At 26.2% G+C, this 27102-nt stretch overlaps 1 protein-coding gene across 2 annotated transcripts in view; it reads right to left on the bottom strand.

The window, feature by feature from the left end:
- LOC107454988 (polyadenylation and cleavage factor homolog 11) overlaps positions 1 to 27102 on the bottom strand; it is a 60596-nt gene that overhangs the window by 28372 nt on the left and 5122 nt on the right. For both annotated transcript variants that reach the window (XM_043053889.2, XM_043053890.2), the window contains exons 2-5: positions 25962 to 26087; positions 7675 to 7869; positions 4163 to 4357; positions 2148 to 2698 (exon numbers count right to left, since the gene is read on the bottom strand). In XM_043053889.2, coding sequence (XP_042909823.1) covers positions 2148 to 2698; positions 4163 to 4357; positions 7675 to 7869; positions 25962 to 26087 — 1067 coding nt within the window. The remainder of the gene's footprint in view (positions 1 to 2147; positions 2699 to 4162; positions 4358 to 7674; positions 7870 to 25961; positions 26088 to 27102) is intronic.

Here is a 27102-nt window from a genome sequence, read left to right as displayed (position 1 = left end):
TTTATTAAGTGATACATTAAACAACAATAAACAAATTTAAAGTTTTATTATCTGATTTTAAAAAAATGAGCTATAACTTTTTATATATGCTTTTTAATAATTTTAAGATTAATTTGTTTTTTGAAACTATAAAGTTAAAATGCATATATTTATCTAAATATTTGAAAAAAGGGACAAGTAACTGATACTCTTTATAATTATACATAATTTTAATTTCACTTTCTGTTAATCGTATTATAAAAACATGGAAGACCATTAAATATTTATTCCAGTTTAATTTTATTACAGGTAAAAGTCAGATGAAATTTTAGTGTTTACTTATACAACACTATTTAATAAATAAAAATATTTTCACAGTAAAATTTATGAGCACTAAATGAAAAAACCCAATTTTCCCCGGGTTTTTTCAAATAAAACCCAATTTTCCCCGGGTTTTTTCAATAAAACCCAGGCGGGTTGGGTTTTTTCAAACCCTGCTTAGAGTAGCTGCAAATGAAAACATCTTTACAATCTCACATAAAATAAAATAAAATTGGGCTGCATACCTAGAGTTGACAAAGAAAGACTGTCATTAATTTACCAATTCACTTTACAAGAACATCATGTAAGAATACTGGTTTGAATGTGATGGATTCTTTGTAGCATTCTGATTTAATCTTTATTTGAACTAGACATGCATGCTTTAACTGGCCTAAATGCCATTAATTACAAATTAAAATAACATTACGCAAAATATGCCGAAAAAAAAAAGTCTGCCTTAAAATAAGTTACATTATTTAAAGTTGATTGAGTATCTCCTATATCAGTATGAAATATATAAAAATGCCGTAAAATATTTATTTTCTACTTAAAGATTGGGCAGAAAGCAATAATTAGACCCATGATTAATGCATTTTACCCACAGTTATGTTATATGTAAAGCATTATGAAAATCTAATTAGGGGAAGCTTTTATATTCTTCCTGACATGTCACTAGTAGACCAGACACAAAAGTTAACGGTATAGTGCAGGGATGACGAACCTTTATACACCAACGTGCCATTTTCTGTAAAAAATTGCTTAATGAGGTCATAGACGTGCATTAATTAATTGTGACATTAATTTTTAATTTTTTTTATCAGTAATTGTTTAATATTTTGTTTGTTTTTTGTGAATTTTAATTTCATTGTTTCATAGCGTAATAACATTTGTGATAACAATAGTGATCGGTGGAGTGCCCAAAATATTGTGTTGCGTGCCATTGGTTCGCCATCCCTGGTATAGTATATACATGAAAATTATCCTATGTTACAAATGTTGAATATTTTATTACTAGCTCTACTAGTTATTAAAAAAGCTGCACATCTTTTTTTTTTGTAACTTGTGCTACCATAAACTTGATTTATTTTTACGGTATAGGCGCAAAATGAAATTTTAATACCAGCAGCAATACTGTCTAAACTAAGGCAGAAGATACTATCCTCACGCATGTATGTGTATAAATTCATCTGCTCTAAGAAAGTGCAGAATTTTAATTTACAATGCAGGAAAAAACCCGAGACATTGTGCATAACTTTTGATTTAATTGATCAGTTTTCATGTTCTAGGGCTGAATGTTAATAGTTCAATGGTATAACTTCAAATATGCTAATTAATAGTGCAGACAATACTTCAAGTTACGAAATTAGGCACCAAAATATACTTTCTTTGAATAAATATACATTTTATTGTCAGATTTGCAACCCTCAAAATATACTTTATAGCTGCAATCTGGGAAACATGGCCCCAATAGTTAAGTCAGGAGAGTGGCTGAATATTGGACCCCTTAATGCGAATTTTACCTTTAGCGCATTTCCCCAAATCTCAAGAGCTTTTTTTAAACAAATAGAAATTTTTTTGTATCTAACTATAAAATTCGCTTCGCCAAAGATAAGTCCGTCCAAAAAAAATTTTTTTTTTAATAATTATATATTATTTTATTTAATAATAGTCTAAAACCTTTTTAATAGTAAGGTATACACTTTTTACATAATTTTAAAGAATGTAATTTTCTACGGCAAAATACAAAATCGATCAAATAGTTTCTGATTTTAATCAAATCAAATTAAATCAAATTTTAAAAAAGTCACATATTTAATGTTAATAATAGAAAATATTAATTAGCTCACCTCCTTTCATCTGAATCAAGTAGTGTTTCCTTCTTGTCTTCATACTTTGTCGCAAGTTTTGATGCATCTTTTGGAGGATCAAGCAATTGGTTAGAGGATGTTTGATTGCCACATTCAGATTTAACTCTTGGATCACTGACATTATCAGCAGGTAATAATTGATTATTCTGAAGAGCCTTAGAACTATTTATATTAAGAGAATCTTTGCAAGGTTTCTTATTGTTGGAAGTATCACCAGGAGATTCCTCTAGAATCAAATTTCTCTTTTTATTTAAAGCTGTGTTACTTTTACAAGATCCTTCTGTTGCAAGTTTATTCCTTTTGGCTCTTGGATCATTGGGAGTATCAGATGGACGAGAAGTTGTGTTGCTTTGATTTGAAGCAATATCTTTTGTATGAGGCTTTGAGGTAGTAGAATTTGTATTTGGAACAACTACTACAGATTGTAGAGAAGCAGGAACTGAGCTATCTGGAACATTACCAGCTTCAGCAGAGGCAATTAGAGCTACAGCTTTTTTAAGACGTGGATCACGGTGGATAACAGAATTACCCTAAAATATTACAATATCATTAATCACATAATAAATATTTTAAAATATTTATTATAGTTGTACAGGAATCTTCTAACATGAATATTTCAGGCATAAATGAGTTATTAAAGAAAGAATTAATACTAAGGCTCTGAAGCACATAAAAAATATGTAAACCTGTTTCAATAAAAAAATTTTTTAATAAAATTATAAAAAAAATATCATTAATTTTCTTTGCAATTCTTAAGATAAAAATGCTAAAATCCAGAGAAAAATTAAAATAGTTTTCAATTCTATATCATATAGCAATAAGTTAATTTTTTCCTTATTCAAGATTTAAATACTCAAATGTATATAAAAAAATAAACAGTGTTAAAAACAAAGTTTTTAAGATGATTTCAAAGGAACAGCACGTATCAGTACATTACACATAATTTTTACTATAAAGAATAACCACATTTTGACAAATACAGCATGACAACTTTAGTCTGATTGTAAAGACGAAGAAAAAAAATTATATTCTTACGAAATTTGCAGAGGTTATGTTCATAAATTACTTCTATTTTAAAACAAAAAAAATATATGTTACATAGCTGTCAACATACATTGGGGAAAATCCAGTTGATTTTAAGAAATAATAAAATTTCATGATAGTTGTTAATGCAAATATTTTCAGGAAATTTTAGGGATTTTTGTTGTTATCAAAATACAAAAATTTATTACTACACTAATAACTATAAATGGTCTGCAATATTTTCCATTCACGAACAATATTAAATGAACTTAAAACGTTTTTCATTATGTTAAATCACACCTTTGAATAGTAATACACAATTAATTGATTGTTAAAAGATTAATTAAAAAGTAATTTAAAAACAAAGTTTTGAATAAAAAATTTAAAAGGATATCTATAAATAAGGCTTATTAGTAATACTTATTTAAATATTTAAGCAAGCAATAAAATTGTGTAACAATTCTATTTCACTAAGGATTTTTTTAGGAAACTTACTGAATTTTAGGGAATATTTTAAAATGTATAAAAACCAGGAGAATTTTTTATAAAACCAGTAGACCAGGAGAAAGTGGCAAAATTCAGTAGTCTACAAGTAAATCCACTAGAGTTAGCAGTTATATGTTAGTTATTAATACATATTTAATGTATGTTAATTTTAATTATAGCGAAGTAATTACATTATTTTATAAAGTAATTATATTATTAATAATTATATACACGCAGAGTAAACGCTTTAAAAAATAACAATTTCATATTTATCCCCAAAAAATATCATTACATATTATATTAAATTCAAAAAGGATATTAAAAAAACTTATGAGTGCACTATTTTTGTACTTCATAAAAAAATTGCAATGATTTAATTTCTGAAAATTTAAATAATTAAAATATGGTTACAACAAATTTATTTACGACTACTGCAGAGAGAAATAAATTTATAAGTTGGTAAAGTAGAAAATAATTTACATTACCTGATTTTTTTGTTTTAGAACTGATTCCATTCCTTTAAGCTTTGCATGCTGTAAATGTAATTTCTTTGCTTCTAAGAGCCTTAACTGTGCTCTCTTTTCTTCAATTAATTTTAACATTTTTTCACGTTCAGCTTTTTCATCAGTCAACTTTTTCATTTCCTCTTGTTTCTTTATTTCAGATTCTTTTATTAAATTCTACAAAAACGAAGTCAAATAATTTAAAAACCACTAAATAAGAAAACCTAAAATAGTTTGAAGTCATAATGATTGCAAACGCAAATAGAATAAAACTACTGAAATAGCTGCGACAAACACTTTGTAGTGAAAATATAATACTGTTATTTTTTATACATTATATAATTAAGAACTCTATACAAAGTGCTTAAAATAAATATCATGAATACTTATCACTAGAAAGATAACGTTAAGGACAAAGAAAGATTTTAGTTGAAAAATAGTTTTACAGTGCCAGCCAGACTTACCAGCTCTTACTGGAAAAAAAAAAAAAAAAAAAAAAAAAAAAAAAAAAAAAAAAACAGTTGTTTAAGGCAAATAATCAGAAGTTACAAAGAGAAAAATTAGGAATTAATTCCTATACGAGTTTTAGTGTAATTTCTGTTGTAAACACAAAATATTGCCTTCATTTACATGAATAAATAACAAGTACAACTCATAAATAAAATTTCAACAGTTTTTTAACAGAAAAATTGAGTAACACGGCTGAACTAAATCAGCTACCTACTTACTGTAACAAATCAGGCTGTCAAAATGTACTACAATAAATGTCACAAAAGCAATGCTGCTTCTCTAAAGTAAAGGTTAAAGCTGATATCTACTTTCAAAAAATAATCTGTTCTACGAATTTAAGTAAAAAAATAAATAAATTTAATCAGGTTCAATTATTGTTTATGCTTTACAGTTTAGCTTTAAAAAATCTCCCGAAAATTTTAAACTAACATTTTTAAGATTTTTTTAGTATTCTTAGCAATAACTTAAACTAAACTTCCTTATCATTATAATAATATTCACCTTTGGTGATCAGCTAATCTTATATAACATATAAACTTTGATGGTAAGAAAGCTGAACAACTGTATTTAAATGTTTTAATTTTTCAACCCCTCTTCCAATCCTAATACTGTAATTACTTTTAAGCAATATAGTAATAAAATGTTTCATTGTTCAGCTGTTGCTCGCAGCTTTGTCCGTGTGGTAGTACTTGGATTTTAACTACATTCAAGAGATAATCACAATTTTTTTTATGTATTAAAATTTAGTAATAATTGAAAATCTTATATGCTGTACTACTTACTCACGCATCACTCTCGAGCCATACGAGTATCATATAATGTGTGTATATATCTATATACTCATATATAAGCTATTGCTAAAAAAATTGAAGCTCTGCCACCAATAATTGGTACAACATAATGCAGCCCTATAGCACCATTTATGTTTAATAATTAAACAGCCCTTTTTCAAAAGATAACAAATAAATTTAAATAATTACTTTAGAATATTATTCCTATAAAAACACAAAATTATTCTAAATAAAAACTAAACATATAACTAACTATTCAAGACTACTTAAATTATTACTTCAGACAATCTAACAAAATGAATAATAACTCTATAATGTTGCTAATAGATAGATAAATATATATAGACAATAATCACTTGCGAATCCATACTACTCTATAATAATAATACAGAAATCAAAGGCACAATCGGCTTCACAACAATAAGATCCAGTTAGCTGTTCTAAAGCTGCAAATGATACTTAATAGCATCTAGACAATAGACCTTTTTTTAAAACAAAAATATATACAGTAAAAGCAAAGCGTTTTCGAACATCAAAATTCCAATTAGATTAAATTTAGTTAATGAGCCAAGTCTGTATATTAACAGTTAGTCTTCGCTCTGGCAAGAAGGAGCACTATCTTCAAGATTATTTTGATACAAGGATGAAGTGATGTAAGAAAGTAAGTACGTTATGATCCACCATTTTTTCTCCTTGTATTTTCATTCAGACTGCATACATAATTTAACGAATTATCTTAAATCAATGTTAGTTTCCCCTGCTCACTTTTACCAGAGCTGTACAATTTTAAAACATACATTTTGTTGAACTATCAAACTATTAGTGATTGTCCTTAATGCTTCTTCTTATCGAAGACATATAGTACAGCTGAACCTCGATTCATCATTCCTGCATGTATCATTTTGTTACGGTCCTGTCACAAAAGCTACTTTTATAATGTTAATAAAGGTATTTAGATCGTTTACTAGCAGATTCCTGCATACATCATTCAGAAATTTTACTGAGAATATTTATTTTAAAAGAATGTTATTTTGTTTTGATAACAGTAAATTCTGATATTGATTAATGAAGAAAATTGATATTAATTAGAGGAAAATGGATATTAATTAAATTTATGAAAATAGTTGGTGATTCTTATGAATCAATTAATAAAAATGTTGAAATTTTGGTCTATTCAACAAATGCTTGAATAAGCATTAGGACTGAGTGATCCCGATCAAGATGGCCAACCAGTCCCAACATTTGAAGAATGCCTCATAGTCTTAGAAACAATAAAGAACATTCTGTATTCTCCCAAAAAATTAAAGAAAATGAGCAGCAATCTATTACAGGGGTAATTGTGAACCCAACTCAAAAATCCTGAAAATTTCTTGAGTAATGATGCATTTCAAAAAAATTATGCCAAGTATAAATTCTAGATATAAATATAAATAATATATATAGATATAAATAAAATATAAAAGAATCTTGTTGAATGTTTTAAGGTTTTGCTTAAACTTCCGGATCACGGTCAGGGAAAAATTTGGAATTCAGGAGCACAATCATCTCTGCTATTACAAGTGCCGAAAATTTATAGTTTACATGGAGGAAAATAAAACTGCTAAGTCCAAATTTTAATTAAATAAATGAGTTTATTCATCTTTTTTTTGGCAATTTAGCTGATAGTAAATAAATTTTTTCAGTTTAATTGTAAATTTGTTATTTTTCATGAGCTCATTCATGATTTTTCTGGACCTATTGTTCTTGGTGAATGTTCTGGTTTCATAAGAAATAATCGATCTAGGTTCTATAACTGGTGTAGTTGAATTATCATCTTATTAATGTTGTCTATATATGATCATACCTTTCTAAATTTCATTATCCTATCAGCTAGTCGAGGCTTAACTTTTTTCAAGTCATACTTTGTAACGTAAAAACCAATTTTCTAATTAACAGCAGAACTAAGTATAGCATACCCAGGATTGCATAATCATTTTGTAGTTTAAAAAATTTAATTTTAATCTTTGGTGGGTAAAAAAGGAAACATTTTTACAGGACAACTGTGTGATACTATATAATCTTTACGCAATATATACTAGATTATTTTTTCATTATTGCAGCCAATATCGTAAAAGCCACGAACTATAAAATTCTTAATTAATGCCACAAACATGCAAAATCATTTACAGAAAATAGATAATTAATTTTACTTACTTGAGCTGTATTGGCAGTGCCACTCACAAATTTTGGATTCACATGAATACTTTTTGCCGTCACCTTTGCAGTTATAGGCCATGCTGGATCAATGCTGTTAACGCGACAATCAATGCCATATAAAACAGTTTTAGGTAATATATCATTCCAAGTTTGCCTTAATTTATAAAGAGAACTTCTAGTTGCTTCATCAACCTACCCAAAGTACATTTCAAAAAATTTATAAAATCTCAACAATTTCTTCAGAGTAAAAGAATTTATATTTTTGTTATCAAAATAGGAAGAAAAATAATTAAAGCAGTGAAAAGGAAAAAAAATAATGATTCTGAAAACAAAAAAATTAAATGAAAGTTGGGAAGAAAAGAAATATAAAAATAAGTAAATATAACTCAGAATTACAAAACTATTAGAATGTAAATTACAAGTGAAACAGATAATTAATTAAAATTTATGAAATGGAGAACCATAGCTACAAAAGTAAAGAATCAAATAATCACAACTACAAGTATACATATAATTATATAGTACAGTACATAAAGATGGTTATAGAACCTATTAAAATTTGTATTGTTCATAGATCAAGTTTGTTAAGATCACAAAACTGATTTGCTTACAAATAATACACAAGGCTATATTTTAATATTTAATTCTCCTATGTTATCCATTACTTTGCTGAAAAATATTAACTTTATTTGTTTATTCATACCTTTATTTATTTTGCAATATTAAGCTTTTATGTTTTTTACTTCTTTTTAATGTCATCAAGGCCAGTAATTTAACATGAATAAAATTTCCGTATTTAAGCAATAGGATAAGAAATATAAGATAAGAAAATAAGAAGGATAAGAATTATAACAAAATGTTAAGAAATGAAGCATAGTTTTTTTTTTATAATTGGTATGTTCATCAAAAATTTTGAGCATGATTTAATTAAAAGAAGCATAAGATAGTCAACATATAAAATACTATAATTCATGTAAAAATAAGCATAACAAGACAGAAAATGATATAAACATAAAATAACATAACAAAAATATTTAGATACATGAAGTGTATTTAGAAATATACATGACATATATTTGGACATGTTTAAAAATAATTACCTAATACAGGGGAAAATACAAATAGTTAATAGTTCATAAAAACCATTAAATGTACTTAAAATAAAAATTAAGTAATCAAATATACAATTGAAAAAAACTAAAGTAATTGTTTTTTTTTTTCAGTTCTAATAAATTTCTTAAATAAAATGCAAAATATTATAGAATTATCCAAGAACATTATAACACAATTCTAGAACCTTAAGCATATAACTAATAATAAAATCACACAAATTTCCCCTTAAAGTAACAATAATGTAACACTTAAAAATGTGTAAAATTTAAAAAAATTTTAATGCTTAGAAAAATTTGCAAGCTAATCTGTAAGATTAAAGCACAATAATTAAAAAAAAGAAGAGAATTCCCAGATTTCTATAAAATTTTTAACTCTATAATGATTCTGCGCATAAAACACATTTCTCTTTTAGCTTTTCTACATTCTGACACTTTGCAGAAACAACACAGTACAGAAATTATATATNCATAAATATGGTTATACAACCTATTAAAACTTGTATTGTTCATAGATCAAGTTTGTTAAGATCACATAACTGATTTGCTTACAAATAATACACTATATCTTAATATTTAATTCTCCTATGTTATCCACTACTTTGCTGAAAAATATTAACTTTATTTGTTTATTCATACCTTTATTTATTTAGCAATATTCAGCTTTTATGTTTTTTTCTCTTCTTTTTAATGTCATCAAGGCCAGTAATTTAACATGATTAAATTTCCGTATTTAAGCAATAGGACTTGTAACAAAATTTTAAGAAATCAAGCATAGTTTTTTTTTCCTTCATTTTTTTTATGAAAACAACGTAATATAGATTGCTACTACAAGATTTTTTTTATAATTGGTATGTTCATCAAAAATTTTGAACATGATTTAATTAAAAGAAGCATAAGATTGTCAACATATAAAATACTATAATTAATAATTCATGTAAAAATAAACATAAAAAGACAGAAAATGATATAAACATAAAATAACGTAACAAAAATATTTAGATACATGATGTGTATTTAGAAATATGTATTTTATATGAAATATATTTGGACAGGTTTAAAAATAATTACCTAATACAGGAGAAAATACAAATAGTTAATAGTTCATAAAAACCATTAAATGTATTTAAAATAAAAATTAAGTAATCAAATATACAACTGAAAAAAACTCAAATAATTGCTTATTTTTTTATTCAGTTCTAATAAATTTATTAAATAAAATGCAAATATTATAGAATTATCCAAGAACATTCTAACACAATTCTAGAACCTTAAGCATATAACTAATAATAAAATCACACAAATTTCCTCTTTAAATAAGAATAATGTAACACTTAAAAATGTGTAAAATTTAAAAAAAATTTTAATGCCTAGAAAAATTTGCAAGCTAAACTGAAAGATCAAAGCACAGTACCTAACAATAATTCAAAACAAGAAAAAAAGAATTCCCAGATTTATATAAAATTTTTAACTCTATAATGATTCTGCGCATAAAACACATTTCTCTTTTAGCTTTTCTGCATTCTGACACTTTGCAAAAGCAACACAGTACAGGAATTACATATATATATACATATATACTCAATATACTATATTTCTCCAATACTCAAAAAATATAATTACATAATTTTAGTTTAATTTAATACACGTAATATCAAAAATTTAAGATTTTCGATCTATGCCAAACTAACATTGCCTTTAAAAAATTGTAAAATTATAAATAGTGTATAACAACAACAGTTTACAACTGATACAAAGATTTTGGTTGTTGGAAAAAAATAGAAGTTAATAATATAAGAGTGCAACATAGAGAATGCATAAAAATATCCTAAATATCGATTCAAAGTTAAAAATACTAGACTTCAAACAAAACTGCGTTAAATTTTAATAAGAATTACAAAGCTAGAAGAATAATTGATAATAAAGAGTTTTTTATGTAAATAAAAGTACAATTTAAAATAATAATCCACTTCCGGGCAGCCATTTCCGGTGAATAACATTAGTCCAGGAAACCATATATTTTAACTTGCAAATAAACCACCGAAAGGGATTAAATTGTCACAAAAAGGGAACATTTAAATAAGGAAATTATGATTGGTAATTATGCTATTTGTAAAGAAATCCACCAGGATTGCGAATGCACCATTTTAAATCTAATAAGTGCATACTTGACTTAATGCCAATTTCATTACGTTAGTGCTACTCTTTCGATATCAATGAAAAGTAATCCAATTTTTTGTTTTGAAAATGCCGAAATGTTCAGACATTAATCTACGAAATGATCTTCATGGGTAGTAAAATAACACCACACCTGTGGAATTATAATTAATTGATCATACTGAAGAGTGTAGACTGTATGTTTTGAAGCTTCCAAAAAAAATTTATTATCTGAAATACCAATATAAACAGAGAATTTAAGTAAAATAGTAATATATTCGTAATATGCTGTTCTACAATTCTCATTAAGATGATTTACAAATAACACACATTTGAACAATAGTTTTTTTTACGCCATTTCGATACAAATCCTATTAATCGATCAGGATTATACAAGTTATTGGATAAGAAGAGATCATCAGTTAAGCAAATTTTGAATTTATAAGTAAATTTAAATGAATGACACAAACAAAAACATTTTTGCACTCTATGAATTATTTCAAAAAGGGATATTTGGTTTCAAATTAGATTAGAATTAAACACAAATAAGAAAAAGAGTTATTGTTCATCAAATGATTTGAAACAACTTAATAGTACTATAAAGCACAATTTATTTAACTTAGCTTTTCACAAATCAATGATTATTTGCAGTAAAGAAAGTCGTTCCTTAGAATTATTTCTAGACTCATACATTGAGTTGCATAAGCTTATTTACATGTGTATTACAATTTTTTAAACATCATACTTATATTATGGAAAAGAATAAGAAAAGAAAATATATTTATCTTATATAAAACACATTTGTAATTGTAAAGTTACATACAGGATTCCCATAAATTATTTTCATCACTACCTTACAATTAAAGTAAAATTACAAAAAATGTGACACATTTATAAAGAGTACATTTTATTACAACACACATTTAACAAACAGTATTTTTGTGTTGCTGTTACCCTACACTATAAATAACTTGAATTTTTACAATTTTAGTAATCCTGTTTTGTTGTTAGAAACATTTCTAATAACAAATAAACATGTAAAAATAATAAAGATCATTTTGAGTGTATGAATATGTAAAATAATTACGACACATCCTCTAAATTAAAATTATGAGGTAAGGTAAATCATGGACCAAGTCTGGGCAGTAGATTGTGACTAAAAATTTGTAACTAGCAACCAAAAGTGTAGTAATATTTAGGAACATTTTATAATGCATTGTCACCAGAAAAATAATCATAAATCATATTATTTTACTGGGAAAAATTACTTCAACAATTTATAGTACCCACTAAATTTTGTAAAGTTTAAAGTCAATAATTAAAACTTTACTAGCGCATTAAAATGATTAATTAAAGACAACTGCAGAAAAAAAATGCTAATTTAGCTTTTACGAACACCTGTTTCTCCATTATATTTTAACAAGGAAGTTATATAATGCAAGAAATAACAACACTTAAGAATAGAGCATGCAATGAATATTATATGCATCAACTACTTCAATTGTTTGACGATAATGACTTACTAAAAAAAATGTATGCAGGGTGCCCAGTTAAAAACCCTATTAATTACAAATGGCAACAGCTACAGCTTTTAATAGTGTCTTAAATATATACTAAAATTTTACTTGATAAGATTCCCTACAGTAGCATATTGAAATACAAAGTTATAAAGAATGTAATCACACCACCTATGATTTCAGAAAGGAAAAAAAAAAATAGTTATTAAAAAGTTACGTTTATTTTTGAAATTCCTTTTTTAAAGCTTTGTACAGTGCGAAAAAAAAAAAGGATCATCATGAATAACTTTTGATCTAATGATCGGATCTTCACATTCTAGGATTCAATCTAAATGGTTCGAAGGGGGTAACCTCAAATATGCCAATTAATTATTGCAGACGATGTTTTAAGATACGAAATCAGACACAATACGTACTTTCTCTGAATAAACAAATCTTTTTCTTGACAGATCCAGATTTCCGACCACCAAAATATAGGGGGATCTGTGGAAAATGGTCTCAATAGTTTTGTTGAGAACACTGAAGATTGGACTCCTTAATGTTAATTTTACTTCATGCGTATTTCACCATATCTTGGGAACTTTTTAAGCAAATTGAAAAACTTTTGTACAAGATTTATAAAATTGGCTTATTCAAAGACAATTCCATGCAAAAAATAACTTTTAATAATATTTATTATTATTTTGTTAAGCAATGGTCAAAAAAAGTTTGAACTGTCAGGTGTACATTTTTTTGCATCATTTTAAAGAATATATAATTTAACAAGACAAAATACAAAGTTTGTGCAAAATCGATCGAATAGTTCCTAAGAAATCGAATTTTAAATATCAGACTATTTTTAAAATTCAATTTCTCAGGAACTTTTCAGAAGCTTTTGCTCAAATTTTGTATTTTGCCATATAAAAATTATATCCTTAAAAATTATGCAAAAAAATTTACATCTTAAAATTCAAAATTTTTACGACCATTATTAAATAAAATAATAAACATTTACTAAAAGTTATTTTTTGCCTGTAATTGTCTTCCAAAAAACGAACGTTCTAATAGCGTGCAAAAGTTTTTCAATTCGCTTAAAAAGTTCTTGGACATCGCAAAATACGCAAAAAAAAAAATTTAATAAATAAATAAAAAATAAAATAAAAATTAACATGAAGCGGACTAAACTTTGAAATACTCTCCTAATCAAACTATTGGGACCATACTTCCCAGATTGCAGCAACCCCTTATATTTTAAGGGTCAGAAATCGGAATCTGGCGAGAAAAAGGTATGCTTATAAAGAGAAAATACGTTTTGTGTCAAATTTTGCAATTTAAAATATCATCTAAACTTAATTTGCCTATTCAAGACAGGCAAATTAATAAGTGTAGCGATATCATTCCCATGAGCCCTTAAGATTGAGTCCTAGAATGTGAAGATAAAATCATTAGATCAAAAGTTATTCAGGGCGGTCCTTTCATATTTTTTTTGCACACTGTACATTGAAAATAAAGATATATCTACAATAATTACGTACTATTCAACGTAACTACTACGCAACTATTCAACGCAATGATGTTCTATGATATTTCAAAAATTCACTTTCTCTTATTGTGCTCCTTCTTAAAGGTAAAAAGTCTGTAGTGTTTTACCAGATGGTGTATTAATGGGTCGAATAAATTAACTCATAGCTATTTGATGAGCAACAGATGAACCTTTAATCAATTTTTTAATTTACTTTAGAAGTTTTTATCATAAATAGGAAGCAGATACACATATATACACAGACACAACAAAAATTATGATCATAAAATTAATAAGTATTTATACCTTTTTTGAATTAACCAACAATAATAAATATTTATACATTATTAAAAGCATATATGTATTTTTAAAAAATGATGACACACAGCAAAACTTAGGTAAACAATTCCATGGTGACTGATACCACATTTTGATAGGTTTTCTCACTTTTAAAACTTATTTTCAGTGATAAATATCTAATATATATTTTTTTAAAAATTATGCTTTTTAAGAGCCTAATACAATTATGCACATAAGAAAATGACCTCATTAGAATAAAAATATAAAATGTGACTGACATTACATATACAGGACAAGGAGAAAAACATATCATACATAATTTTTTCTTCTAAAAGTAATAATGAAATTTATTCTTTTAAATTTATTTATAAATAAAAAAAATTCAAATTAACAAGAGACACTGAAAGTACACATGAAATGACATATTGAAAGTAGAAAATTGATAAAAAGCTCATGTGACTGATGTCGCAATTTCCATGAGATTGAAGATACAAATATAAACTATATAAAAATGCTAATAATTTTTTTATTTTATTATTACAAAATACTTAAAAACTAACATTTTTAGTTTTATATCTAAACTAGTAATAATAAGCTAAAGAAATTGTTATGAAGAAATGCGATTAAATGTTTATTATTTTTTTTATGTTGTCTGTTTATCATGGAATTGCCTTGTAATAAGTGAGATTTATTTTAGCTAGGAATAAAGGTAAAAATTTTTTTTTTAAATAAATAATTGAGAAAGAAGCAATTTAAAATGAATAAATTATGATATATTTTTTTAATAATAAGTTTGTACAATAATTTTCATTGCCAAGAATATTTCAAATAAATAGCATACAGGTGATATGGTGAAAAGCAAATCAGTGAATTGGGTAGATAGAACTGGCTTTGATACAATCGTGTTTCATTAATTTTTGAAGAAAAAAATTAACAATAGTACTTTGTCTCAGTTAAAGTTCAGTCATACAGCCATATTTTTTTTTAAATATAAAAATGGTTTACAACAATAATAAAACAGATCGTAAAAATGAATTAAGTTAGTTNTCAGCCTGAAATCAAAATTATAATAAGTTTGTACAATAATTTTCATTGCCAAGAATATTTCAAATAAATAGCATACAGGTGATATGGTGAAAAGCAAATCAGTGAATTGGGTAGATAGAACTGGCTTTGATACAATCATGTTTCATTAATTTTTGAAGAAAAAAATTAACAATAGTACTTTGTCTCAGTTAAAGTTCAGTCATACAGCCATATTTTTTTTTAAATATAAAAATGGTTTACAACAATAATAAAACAGATCGTAAAAATGAATTAAGTTAGTTTTGAAACTACATACATATCTTGTTTATAAAAAAAAAGTTCACAAAAAGGAATTTTAAAACATTGTTTGCCTTCTAATTTACATAATTTAGCAGCACATATTGACAATTTATGATGGAGCAAAAAAATACATTGAATTTAAATATTAAAAATCAAATTATGAAAAAAAAGGAAAGAAGAACATCTTTCAATATTATTCATAGCTTTCGTTAAAAAAAATTTTTTTTAACACATTACATTAACTTGATTTGCATTGTACATTTTAAAGGGAAGTACTTAATGGAATAATTAATGCATGCATTATAAACTTTAAAGACACACACTAAATTATGAACAACATTTTGAAATAATATTGATGGGTTTTATAAAAAACATTATATATATATTACACAATCTTGACTTACATTATGCATTGCAGAGATATACTTCTATAAATAAATGCAGAAATTTCAAAAGTACAGATAAATGCTATTCTAATTACTAAATGTATTTCAAATAAAAATTGTAATTGTTAATGTACTTAAAATAAAAAAACAACAATCACACAAATATTTGTACTTTAATAAGAATTTAAATAGCATTAAATCAATAAATTGCAAAATTAATAAACCTGAATTTAGAGGATAACAAACAGACCATGAACAAGATTTTTGGCAGTTATAAATACAATATAAGAACAAGAGAAAAAGGAAAAATTTTCCTAATTAGAACAATTTTCAAAATTAACTAAAAATGAAATAAATTCATTCTACAAAAATAATAAATTAAAAATAATAATAAAAAGGAAAGCATGGATTACTTTTTAAAAGCGAAATAAAAATTAATAACCATCTGGATACAAGATGGAAAAAAATTCACATTTATATTTGTTTATTGGCTGTCAGCTGCACAAACATCTTATTTTGAGCAATCAAGTTTTAAATAGCAAGAAAGTTTTGAAAAAATATCATCCTATATTCTCATTAATCTTTTCATCACTAAATAACGCAGTAGAAAACTAATTACTACTGCAATTCTACATGCCATGAGATACAAACAATAATTTAACATCAAACAAAAGATAAATTCTATCTACATTAAATCATTAGAGAATCATAATTTACATTTTAAAGATGTACAATGAAATTTAATTTTGCTTTAGTGACATGTTTTGGGTATACTAAGTTGATTTTTCAATTGTTTGCAATTTAATAAAAAGTAATAATAATAATTTTTTTTAAAAGCTAGCCGAGTTAAAATTGTTTTGCTGTTATAATTTTTGGGCTATAAGTCTATCTTCATCCAATGCAAACCAAGTATATAAAGAACCTTTTAAATTTGTTTTTTTTTTTTTTTATATTGAATAGTTTGATATTGCCTTAAAACAATTTAGTTATCTCATAATGAAAATCCTTACAAGCTTTCACTTTCTAAAAAAATCATTTTTGTTTTTTCACTCTTTTTGGGACAAAAAATTCAGTTTATATCACCTAAATAAATTAAAGAGTTGATTTAAAGGTTTCTAGGTTTAGGCGACACACTTTAAGACTGTTCTACAGTCAAAAGTTTTACTAGCTATAGAGAATTATGTAGCAACAATTTCAAATAAGTGCTTCAATTTATTCTAAGACACACATATTTAAGTTCCTAAATATTGAAAATTAGTTATTCATGTTTGAAAGTATTATGTTTCAACAGGGATAGGATTATTTTTTAAACAGGATTTGAGAACATAANAAATAGCAGAAAAGTTTTGAAAAAATATGATTCTATATTCTCATTAATCTTTTTATCACTAAATAACACAGTAGAAAATTAATTACTACAGCGATTCTTCATGCCATAAGATACAAACAATAATTTAACATCAAACAAACGATAAATTCTATCTACATTAAATCATTAGAGAATCATAATTTACATTTTAAAGATGTACAATGAAATTTAATTTTGCTTTAGTGACATGTTTTGGGTATACTAAGTTGATTTTTCAATTGTTTGCAATTTAATAAAAAGTAAAAAGAAAATTTTTTTTAAAGCTAGCTCAGTTAAAATTGTTTTGCTGTTATAATTTTTGGGCTATAAGTCTATCTTCATCCAATGCAAATCAAGTATATAAAGAATCTTTTAAATTTGTTTTTATTTTTTTAATATTGCATAGTTTGATATTTCCTTAAAACAATTTAGTCTGCTCATACTGAAAATCTTTACAAGCTTTCTCCTAAAAAAATCATTTTTGTTTTTTCACTCTTTTTGGGACAAAAAGTACAGTTTATATCACCTAAATAAATTAAAGAGTTGATTTAAAGGTTTCTAGGTTTAGGGGACACACTTTAATACTGTTTTACAGTTAAAAGTTTTACTAGCTATAGAGAATTATGTAGCAACAATTTCAAATTAGTGCTTCAATTTATTCTAAGACACACATTTTTAAGTTCCTAAATTTTGAAAATTAGTTATTCATGTTTGAAAGTATTATGTTTTAACAGGCATTGGAATGGAATATTTTTTTATCAGGATTTGAGAACATAAAAAAGAGAGCTTAAAACAAATGATAACACTTAATTATTTTGCAGTTCTATATTCTTCCTGAAATACATTCTTCGAATTTTAAACAAAATGCATTGAAAATTAATAGTGAAACAAAATAATCATCTAAAACCAAATTGTTTTGGAGCAGAAAAATTAGCCATCCATAAATGTACCCTAAAAATTTTTTTTTTTCTTTCATAGATGGTTTAGTTGTCAGCTTATAAACATATTGCAAAGTTACTTTATTAATTTATTTTTAATTAACTCATGATGTAACTCAAATCTTGTTACAATAAAACATATGTTTTTTTTTAGCAAACTTGCAAGATTTAAATGTTCTTCTGGACTGTTAGTGAGAAAAATATCACAAGTAGTGGACTACCAACTTAAATACTTTTGCAGGAGAAATTACAACAGAACTATTTATCTGAACTTAACATCACATAAGTATGATGATATTCCACTGTTTTTAGGCTTTTTTTTTTAAAAAATTAAATTTTTATCACACATCAGGCAACAGCGGTATTAGAGATAGAACTGGTTTGGTAGTTCAATGAAAACAAACCTAGGATTAAACATCAAAAAAATTACATAAAATTACAGTTAATCAGATAATTTTATAGCTTTACCCAAAGTGCATAAAACATTGTTAGTGGATCAATAAGAGCATACAAATTAACTTAGAAAGTGACTAATAGACTAAAGTGTAACATTTGCCCTGAAACAAAAACAAGGCAAGCCTTGAGGAAAAAGCAAAATATGCTGTTTCAGGAATGCAATGTCAGGGGTTTAATTCTGATTATTTTTATTACTAATTAACTAACAAATTTGTGATAAATTAGACCATATCGTGTCTAAATTATGCTTCGTAAAATGATATAAAATTGTAACAGTAGCATTACATCTAAAATAACATATTTATATTTAAAATTTATGAAAGCTAATAACAATCAAAGTTTAACCGTCCTAGAATTACACGCCATGAAAGTCTGCAAACACTACAACTTTAACAATGATTTAAACCTAAAACTAAGCTAACACATATTGTATTTTTTATGGGAAATATATTTTTAATGCTATAAATGGAAGAATAACTAACTTTTAAGAAATGGTTAAACGAGAGATGAATAAAAACAATAAGACATGAAAATTAAATATCAATCAGCCTGAAATCAAAATTATAACAAAAACTAAGTATCCCCCCCGCCAAAAAAAATGCACAAGGCGTGACAATTAAAGAACCAGAATACTCTTAAAATTAGCTTTATTGGAAACATTATACAAATACCTTTTAGTCCCCTCCAACAAACTTCCCTTCCCTATCAATAAACTGCTGCACATGAATTTCCCACTGTTCAAAGTAGTGCTGCAGGTCATTAGGTCTCACCTTTTTCAGAAAACCTGCCATTTTTTAATTCACTTTTTTAACAGATTGAAAATGTATTCCCTTTTTTGCACTTTTCACTTTTGAAAACAGGTAGAAGTCGCAGGATGCGAGATCTGGTGAGTACACTGCACGTTCAAAGCTCAGTAATGCATTTCTCCGCCAGGACGGTGTCTGGGAGCAAAATCCAGGAGCTGTTGCTCCACAAATAAGGCATTTTTTTTACCTCACTATTTTTCTAATATTTCTTAGTAGTTCTTGGTGATATGAGGGTCTTCTAGTGCATGGACAGTCATTTAGTTTCTGGGTCATACTGAAAAACCTTTCTTTCATCACTGTGAAGCACTCCATGCCAGAGCAAATGTTTTCCCTCTTCATTTTTTTGCTTGCTTGTTAGGTTTTTTGGTACCACTTTAGCGCAAACCTTCGTCACATTCAAGTCTTTGGCGAAATTTTTTCGTATTTTCTCTCTGACAATGTTCGTCAAACACTCAAATGTTGATCTTCTCACATAATTATATTAATTGTTTTAATGTTTTCATCAGTTCTTGAAGTCACAGGACGACCATCTTCAACCTTCAGATAACTGCTTGTACCATACAAAAATTTGATTATTTGAGATGAAATTATCTCAAAACATCCTTAACAACTTAAAACTTCAAATGGGTAATTTCTTATTTCATAAGGAATTTAAAATTAATGCCAGCTCGATTCGTAAGTCACTCATGATAGCGGCACTTCGACGCAACAATGTCTTGCTCAAATAAGGATAAAAAATTTTTTTTAAATTTATTAGATAGAGGAACAAAGTAACATTCTATTTTTACTCTTCCAACCCAGCATAATGGTAGAGGCATGGACAGTTCAGTTATTTGCTTGCTGCACTTGGTTTGAATAAGTTAAAACACAAATAAACAAAAAAAAAGGTCCCTTGAGCTACAAAAATTTTTTTAAATTCATTCTAATAGCTATCATCTATCATAAATCTAATAACCCAAAACAAATCAAGTTCACATGCCAACAACTTAAACTGTTTTGTAAAATTAAATAAAAAAAACTACCAATGAAACTATTTATGACATCTACTATTTTCAAATAAAAATAGACTCCATATAAATGTGTACAATTGTAGTTAACCTCATAAAAAATTTCAACAACTTCAATGTTTTCCTAGACAATAAAAATAGTAATTTATAACAGAATAAGATCTCAATCGAAACACTTATTAAGTATAGGTTGCGTAGTTATCAGTCATTTGCGATCGTAAAACTTTTATAACATCAAAAACTTTAAAAATATTGACATAGAACTTTAATTAGATTTTTCTTAAAAAAAAAAAAGGAACAAGTAACGTACAAATAAAACATTTACACTATCAAACTATGAGAGAATGTATTTATTTTCAGAAATTTTTGATTGATTCTAAATTATTTAAAAAAAAACCATAGTTTCTTAGACTAAAAACATATTAACGCCAAACGAGTCCATCTTTATGTTCTGGCATATCTGCCAACATTGGAGAAATAAAACAACGGAGATTTTTATGGTTACATCTGAGTTACACGGCGAGGAAAATCACGAAAACCACCCATAGTTAGCTTGACTATAAGGGGACACTAACCTGTGATGCTAGTACCACTGAGGATATTTCATGTCAGCACTGTGGTTGGTGCAATATGGATGCAGAATTCGTACCGACTAGTCACCGCTGGGATTTGAACCTGGGTTCACCTCATTGGAAGGCAAACTCTCAATCCCTAGAGCCATTATGGCTCGACTTAAACAATTAACACTCAACATACTGCAGTAATGGCAATAGTACCATCCGCTGAGGAATAAGAGAATTATTGTTGCTATCAGTGGATATTTTATAACCAATTTTTTTTAAAAATTTCTTCAAGAAATAAGGAGAAATTTTAGAATATACAGTTAAACAAGAGATAGTCGTAAAATACAGGAGTCTTCGTTAGAAAACAGCAGACTCTGCAGGTATGGTCTGGCATATTAAGCTTTAATAAAATGCTGAATACAAAAGCTTTTGGTTTTCTTTTACACCAATGAACACTTGAATTTTTAAAATTATTGGTTTATTTTTTTATGTTTTTGTAACAAAACAAACAACAAAAAAAACATTTAGACAAAATTAAAAAAAAAAATTCAATGAGCATCAAACAGTACATGCATGCAATTTTGGATGTCTAGTGCCCAATTTATCTACGAGATAATGTGACTGATAATATATTTAGGACTTCTTTTTTTTCTTTTATCACCGCAAGAATATATCTTTAACAAATTCTTGTTGAAATCAGAAAACTGTAAGCAGATGAACATTGGGGTTACCCAATTTTCTTAAGCATAATTAAAAGGCTGAATTTTTTAGCTTACTATTCTTTGAACTTCATATGTCTGATACTCATGTTGTCTTTTTAAACTTTTAACAAACACAACTTTATTCTTTTATTTTTTAAAGTTTAAAGAAAAAATTAAACATTGATATGCTACGACTGATATCAAAGTGGATTAAGACCAAATAAATTACAAAGATTTTAATCCACATACATGTATAATTCTGAAAATACATTACGCTGGTTTTGAAACCAAACACCTCATATTTTCAAAACACATAAAAACAAGCATGTCACAAATACTGATGTCATTTAAATTATTTTAAGAAATACAAAAGAACCTCATTGACAAGAACAAAGAAAATCGCAGAACCGTTTTAAATAGATAAATTAAAATATCTGATGCCGGATTTCGCCTGAAGAAAAATTTCAGAAAGTCAATAAGAAATTGAACTCGATTGCCAACTAAGTTCAACTGTAAATAAAAGGCAGTTAGCACGAAATTAAATGTTTGAAATTTCTTTTGCTTAGGTAAGAAAAAAAAAAGGAAAAGAAAACAGAATATATTTTCAGTCTGTGAAATACATAAATAATTTGCAGCATCTAACACAAATAAAAAAATTTAAAACTCACACAATTTAAAATGTGAAATAAATTAAAAATGAAAACACACAAATGTAAGGAGGTAAATTTTATTTCGTAATAATTACAACAAATAAAATCCATATGATAAAAAAGACAAGATTATGTTAAATGCACAGTGTCAAATAATTAACATTTTGCCTCTAAAATCTATTAAAATCACATAAAATAACTGCCTAAGTTTTACAGGTTTTATATAAAAATAACATTTAAACTGCCCCAGGGAATGTAACTGATTTAATAAAAAGCAATAGATTAAATCTTCATTACAAAATAAAATACAATTGATAATCTACTTATATCAGTTATTGCTAAATTAATTCTAAGTCTGCTTAAAATATAATTTATAAGTGTAAGTGTAATCCCTTAAATAAAATAGAAAAATTTATAAATATTATATATTTAATAAAACCTAACAAAATAACAAGAATTTCAGTTTAAAAAATTTATATTTAATTTTAAACAAAATCTATATGACTAATTCATCATTAGATGCCTGCATCTTGAAGACAAGATTCAATTTTTTTAAAAATAATTATATGATACCTACATTTTAAACTAGAGATAACATAAATAGGAATTTCAGTTCATTACTAATTAATTGGTACATTCAGTGACCTAAAAGTTTATTTTCATAAACAATAATACTTTTGGCAAAAGCATTCTTAAAATAATTTAAAACCTTCTAAAAGGTCAGGTAAAATTAATTATCTATACAATGAGATATATTAGAAAGTCAATTATCTTAATGCAATATGTTTTAACTATTAATATACTGAAATGAAAATAAAATTAAAACGAGTATATATACATTCTGGAGAATATGTTAAAGTTTTTAAAAAATATAAAATGCCTGAATAAATTAAAGATATCGATTCTTGATTGCGGTGCTTTTTATTAAACAATAGGACAGTGATCAAATTAGGATGATGAAATGACATTACATTGTGTCTGATGGTTCAGCAATAGCTTTTTATTTCTCCTGCTGACTATGAGAAGTTGACTAAAAATGCAATAAATTGTGATTTTTTAAAACAGAATTTTAATTAAAACCTTATGCGAAGAATTAGTTTAAGCTGAAGAAACTACAATGATTTTTCAAAACATTAACAATGGTAGGTGTGCCATTAATGTTTAAAAAATGTGAATAATTGTTTGAGTTTAAGTGGTAAATAAAGAAGTTAATCGTAATCCCCGTGGCAGAATCGTGGCGACACAGCGTCATTGCCGCAGAACATTGTAGAGTTCTTGTAGAAAGATTTTTTCTTTAAGAAGTAAAAAATTTTGGTTTTTCTTTTCTGCAGAAATTTTCAAAAGATTTGATCTTTTTTTAAGATTTATATTCAAAAGATGCCTTTCTTGCTCATCGGAGTGGGAAAAAATGCTTGTGAGTTTTTCTAATATTATTTGAGAATAATGAAAGATAAAGAGTAATGAAGTAAAAAAAATTTGTTTTCTTTTATGCAGAAATTTCCGGTCTATATGCAGTTATTATTATTGATTTCCACATAGTTTTTAAAATCCCATATTTCTAATACGATATTATATATTACAACAACTGAATCTCGAAATGAAAACACTAATTTAGTATCACACTATTTAGTATGAAACCCTTTTTGAAGAGTTGTGTGATTTTGCCTTTTTTTTCGGTAGTTACTGTTACAGATTTCACGATTTTTTTGTGTGTGATTTTATACAAAATGCGAAGGAAATAATTAGTGTGTTTTACCTCCACAAAATGCGAGAATATCGGTCATAATACTAGAATGAAGAAAATATTACATATTCAGTTTAAAAAATTATCTTATTTTATCCGATTTCGTTTTTTTATGTTGACGCTTTTGTTACTTTTGCCTTCCATCTTTTTTTTTTCTTTTTCGGCAGTTACTGTAACAAATTTCAATTTTTTTTCTTTTTTAAAGTGTGATTTTATACAAAATGCGAAGAAGGAAATAACTAGTGTGTTTTTCCTCCACAAAATGCGAGAATATCGGTCATAATATTAGAATGAAAAAAATACTACATATTCAGTTTAAATTTTTTTTTTTATTCTATCCGATTTCTTTTCTTTAATGTCGACTCTTTTGTTACTTTAAATTAATAACTTTTATATTTGTTATTATTAAAAGTATCTTGCAGAAAGATATTTTTACTAGAGAGGTTTGTCGCAGAAAGCTCGAAAAAATTCTGCCACAGGGATCATAATAATTTTTATTGTAGTTTTTAAATGGAAAAATTTGTAATTAATTATTTTTTTTACAACATGTTACATATTTTTACAATAATTTTGGACTTCGCAAAAATTTCAAACCCAATTTTGCACATTGTGGATAATAAAATATTATGGGCAATCATATTATGTGTAATCATATAGTAAAATATAAGATAAAATCTTAAAAGTAAATGTAAAAAGGAATAAAGAGGCAATGTCTAAGAAAATGCCAAATTGTTAAGGTTTTTCAGATTTTATTGTACGCATTGAGAAAACCGGGAGCAATTATTATAATTTCCTGGAGCAAATCCTCAGTTTCTGAAGAAAATCTCAAAGGGTTACCCTGAGATGATAAAAGGGAAATAGAAAAAAGGTAATCATAGTAAAAGAAATATAAATAATTTAAAAATTACTTTATTTAAAACAGAAAGTTTACAATTTTCAGTAAAATTTTATTAAAGAAGCATATATAGCAAGATGAATAGATGAAAGTATTTATAGTAATATGCCTTTAAAAAAATATCCAGTTAATATTCCTTCATATCAGCATTTTTTTAAAAATTTGAACTTGAGTTCAAGACATTCTTAATCAAATAATTTTAAAACAGGGTTTTCCTAATCTAGGAATGAAAACATTGCAAAAATGAATATGCTGCTAGTTATTTTTGTTCAAAATAACTTAGTTGATGATCCCTCAATTCATTATTTAAAAATTTTATGATATTATTACCTTCAAACTGATAATTTTAAAATTTGCATCAGTACCCAAAGAAAATAGGATGTTTTGAACATTTACAAAAATCTGAAATATCAGGAGAAAAAGTAAACAAAAAATTGAAACAAGTATCAAGACAGCAACAAATCCTGTTTTAGTTAAGAGAAATATTCAGGTGAAAGAGATTCTGGCAATTGAGGTTCTACTGTAATTTATATAATTGGTGATTTATATAATATATTTGGTGTTAATTTTACAAATGTTTCTATAGAAAATGCAAAAGAAATCATAGTAACTTCACTATACGCTAAACAGTTTAACTTTAAACAAACAAAATAAAAACAATAAAGCTATGTAATAAATGTAATTAAAATATAATTTAAAGTGAAAAAGTATATAATAGTAACATAATAATATTAATTGATATTAAATATGAATAAAAACAAAACTTCAAAAATATTCTAAATTTAAAAGAGGCAAAATTTCCCACACAAAATAGCATTCATTCACTTATCATACACTTTCATTATGAAAAATAATTTTAAGAAAAGTATACTCATCAAACCTTTTCAAAAACTGAGCTGAAAAGTTCTATCATATGTTTGCTAAATTGAGCAATATATTTTCCACCAATATTCTTCATAATTGAATCCACTAAATAGAGGCTAGGAAGTTTTAAATCTGGAGGTACCTGTTGAGTAAAAGATGGATTTAGTAATATAAATATTATCTTCATCGAGAGCAGAAGAATTTTTTTTTTTTATTTGCATAGGGTAGTTTATAGATACGCTTAAGCAGATGATCGTAACCATAAGACATGCTTATGTGCTTGACCAAAAGCATAGTGGGGTTCAGTGCTTGTGTTAAAAAAAAGTATGCATCTGGACAGCTCAGACAGATTTTTTTTTTCAAACTGAACATCTGAATAAGAATGAGCTGCTGGCTAATAATAACTAGTAATAGCTAAATAGAAATTTTGAATTATCTTCAACTCTGAATACTAATACAACTTTTATAAATTTTACACAAACACACCAGAAATTTCTTTGCTTATTAAAATAAATATATCATTTTGATTTTGTGTGTAATAAGATGGCGCGAAACAATAAGACAATAATTACTTTATTATGGCAAACAGAGATACATTTTTAGCTTTAATACGAAAGTTCATAAAGAATATGAACAATAATGTTGTTAATTAAAAATATACTCCATGGATAATAATAAAAAAAGATCAGTAAAAACAGCAAGTTGCAAGCAATACTAAATGAAAAGAGTTGAAAATAACAAAATATTAAGAAATCCATTGTAGAGTTTGGGAGAAAAATAAAAAGGAAGGGCAAAAAGGGTATGGAGTCTATTGGAGGAAAGAAAGGGCAAAAAGGGTATGGAGTCTATTACATCAGGACACTAATGTACTTCAGGGGCAACAGGGTGGATTCTTTTGACTAAAAGGGCAGCAGGGTGCTGTGCCTTGTTTAACCTGCCTAGAAAGAGCTGTGGATTCTTGTCAATTACTTTCAGTAGACCTACTGTTACTTTGTGATCGCTAAGCAATTGCTGTTATCTTAAATTTTCGTTTTGAACTCAATCTACTGGTGAAAAGAAATTATGAATTAAAAAAAAGATTCTTTATTGATTTATAAATTATTACTTTTCTTTTTAAGCTATATGATTCAGTTGGGGTATTTCGTATTTAACTTGTT

The sequence above is a fragment of the Parasteatoda tepidariorum genome, chromosome 7, assembly GCF_043381705.1.
Source record: "Parasteatoda tepidariorum isolate YZ-2023 chromosome 7, CAS_Ptep_4.0, whole genome shotgun sequence".
Lineage (NCBI taxonomy): Eukaryota > Metazoa > Arthropoda > Arachnida > Araneae > Theridiidae > Parasteatoda > Parasteatoda tepidariorum.
Note: the sequence above shows the minus strand (reverse complement) of the source record. Positions and strands in the feature narration are given on the sequence as shown.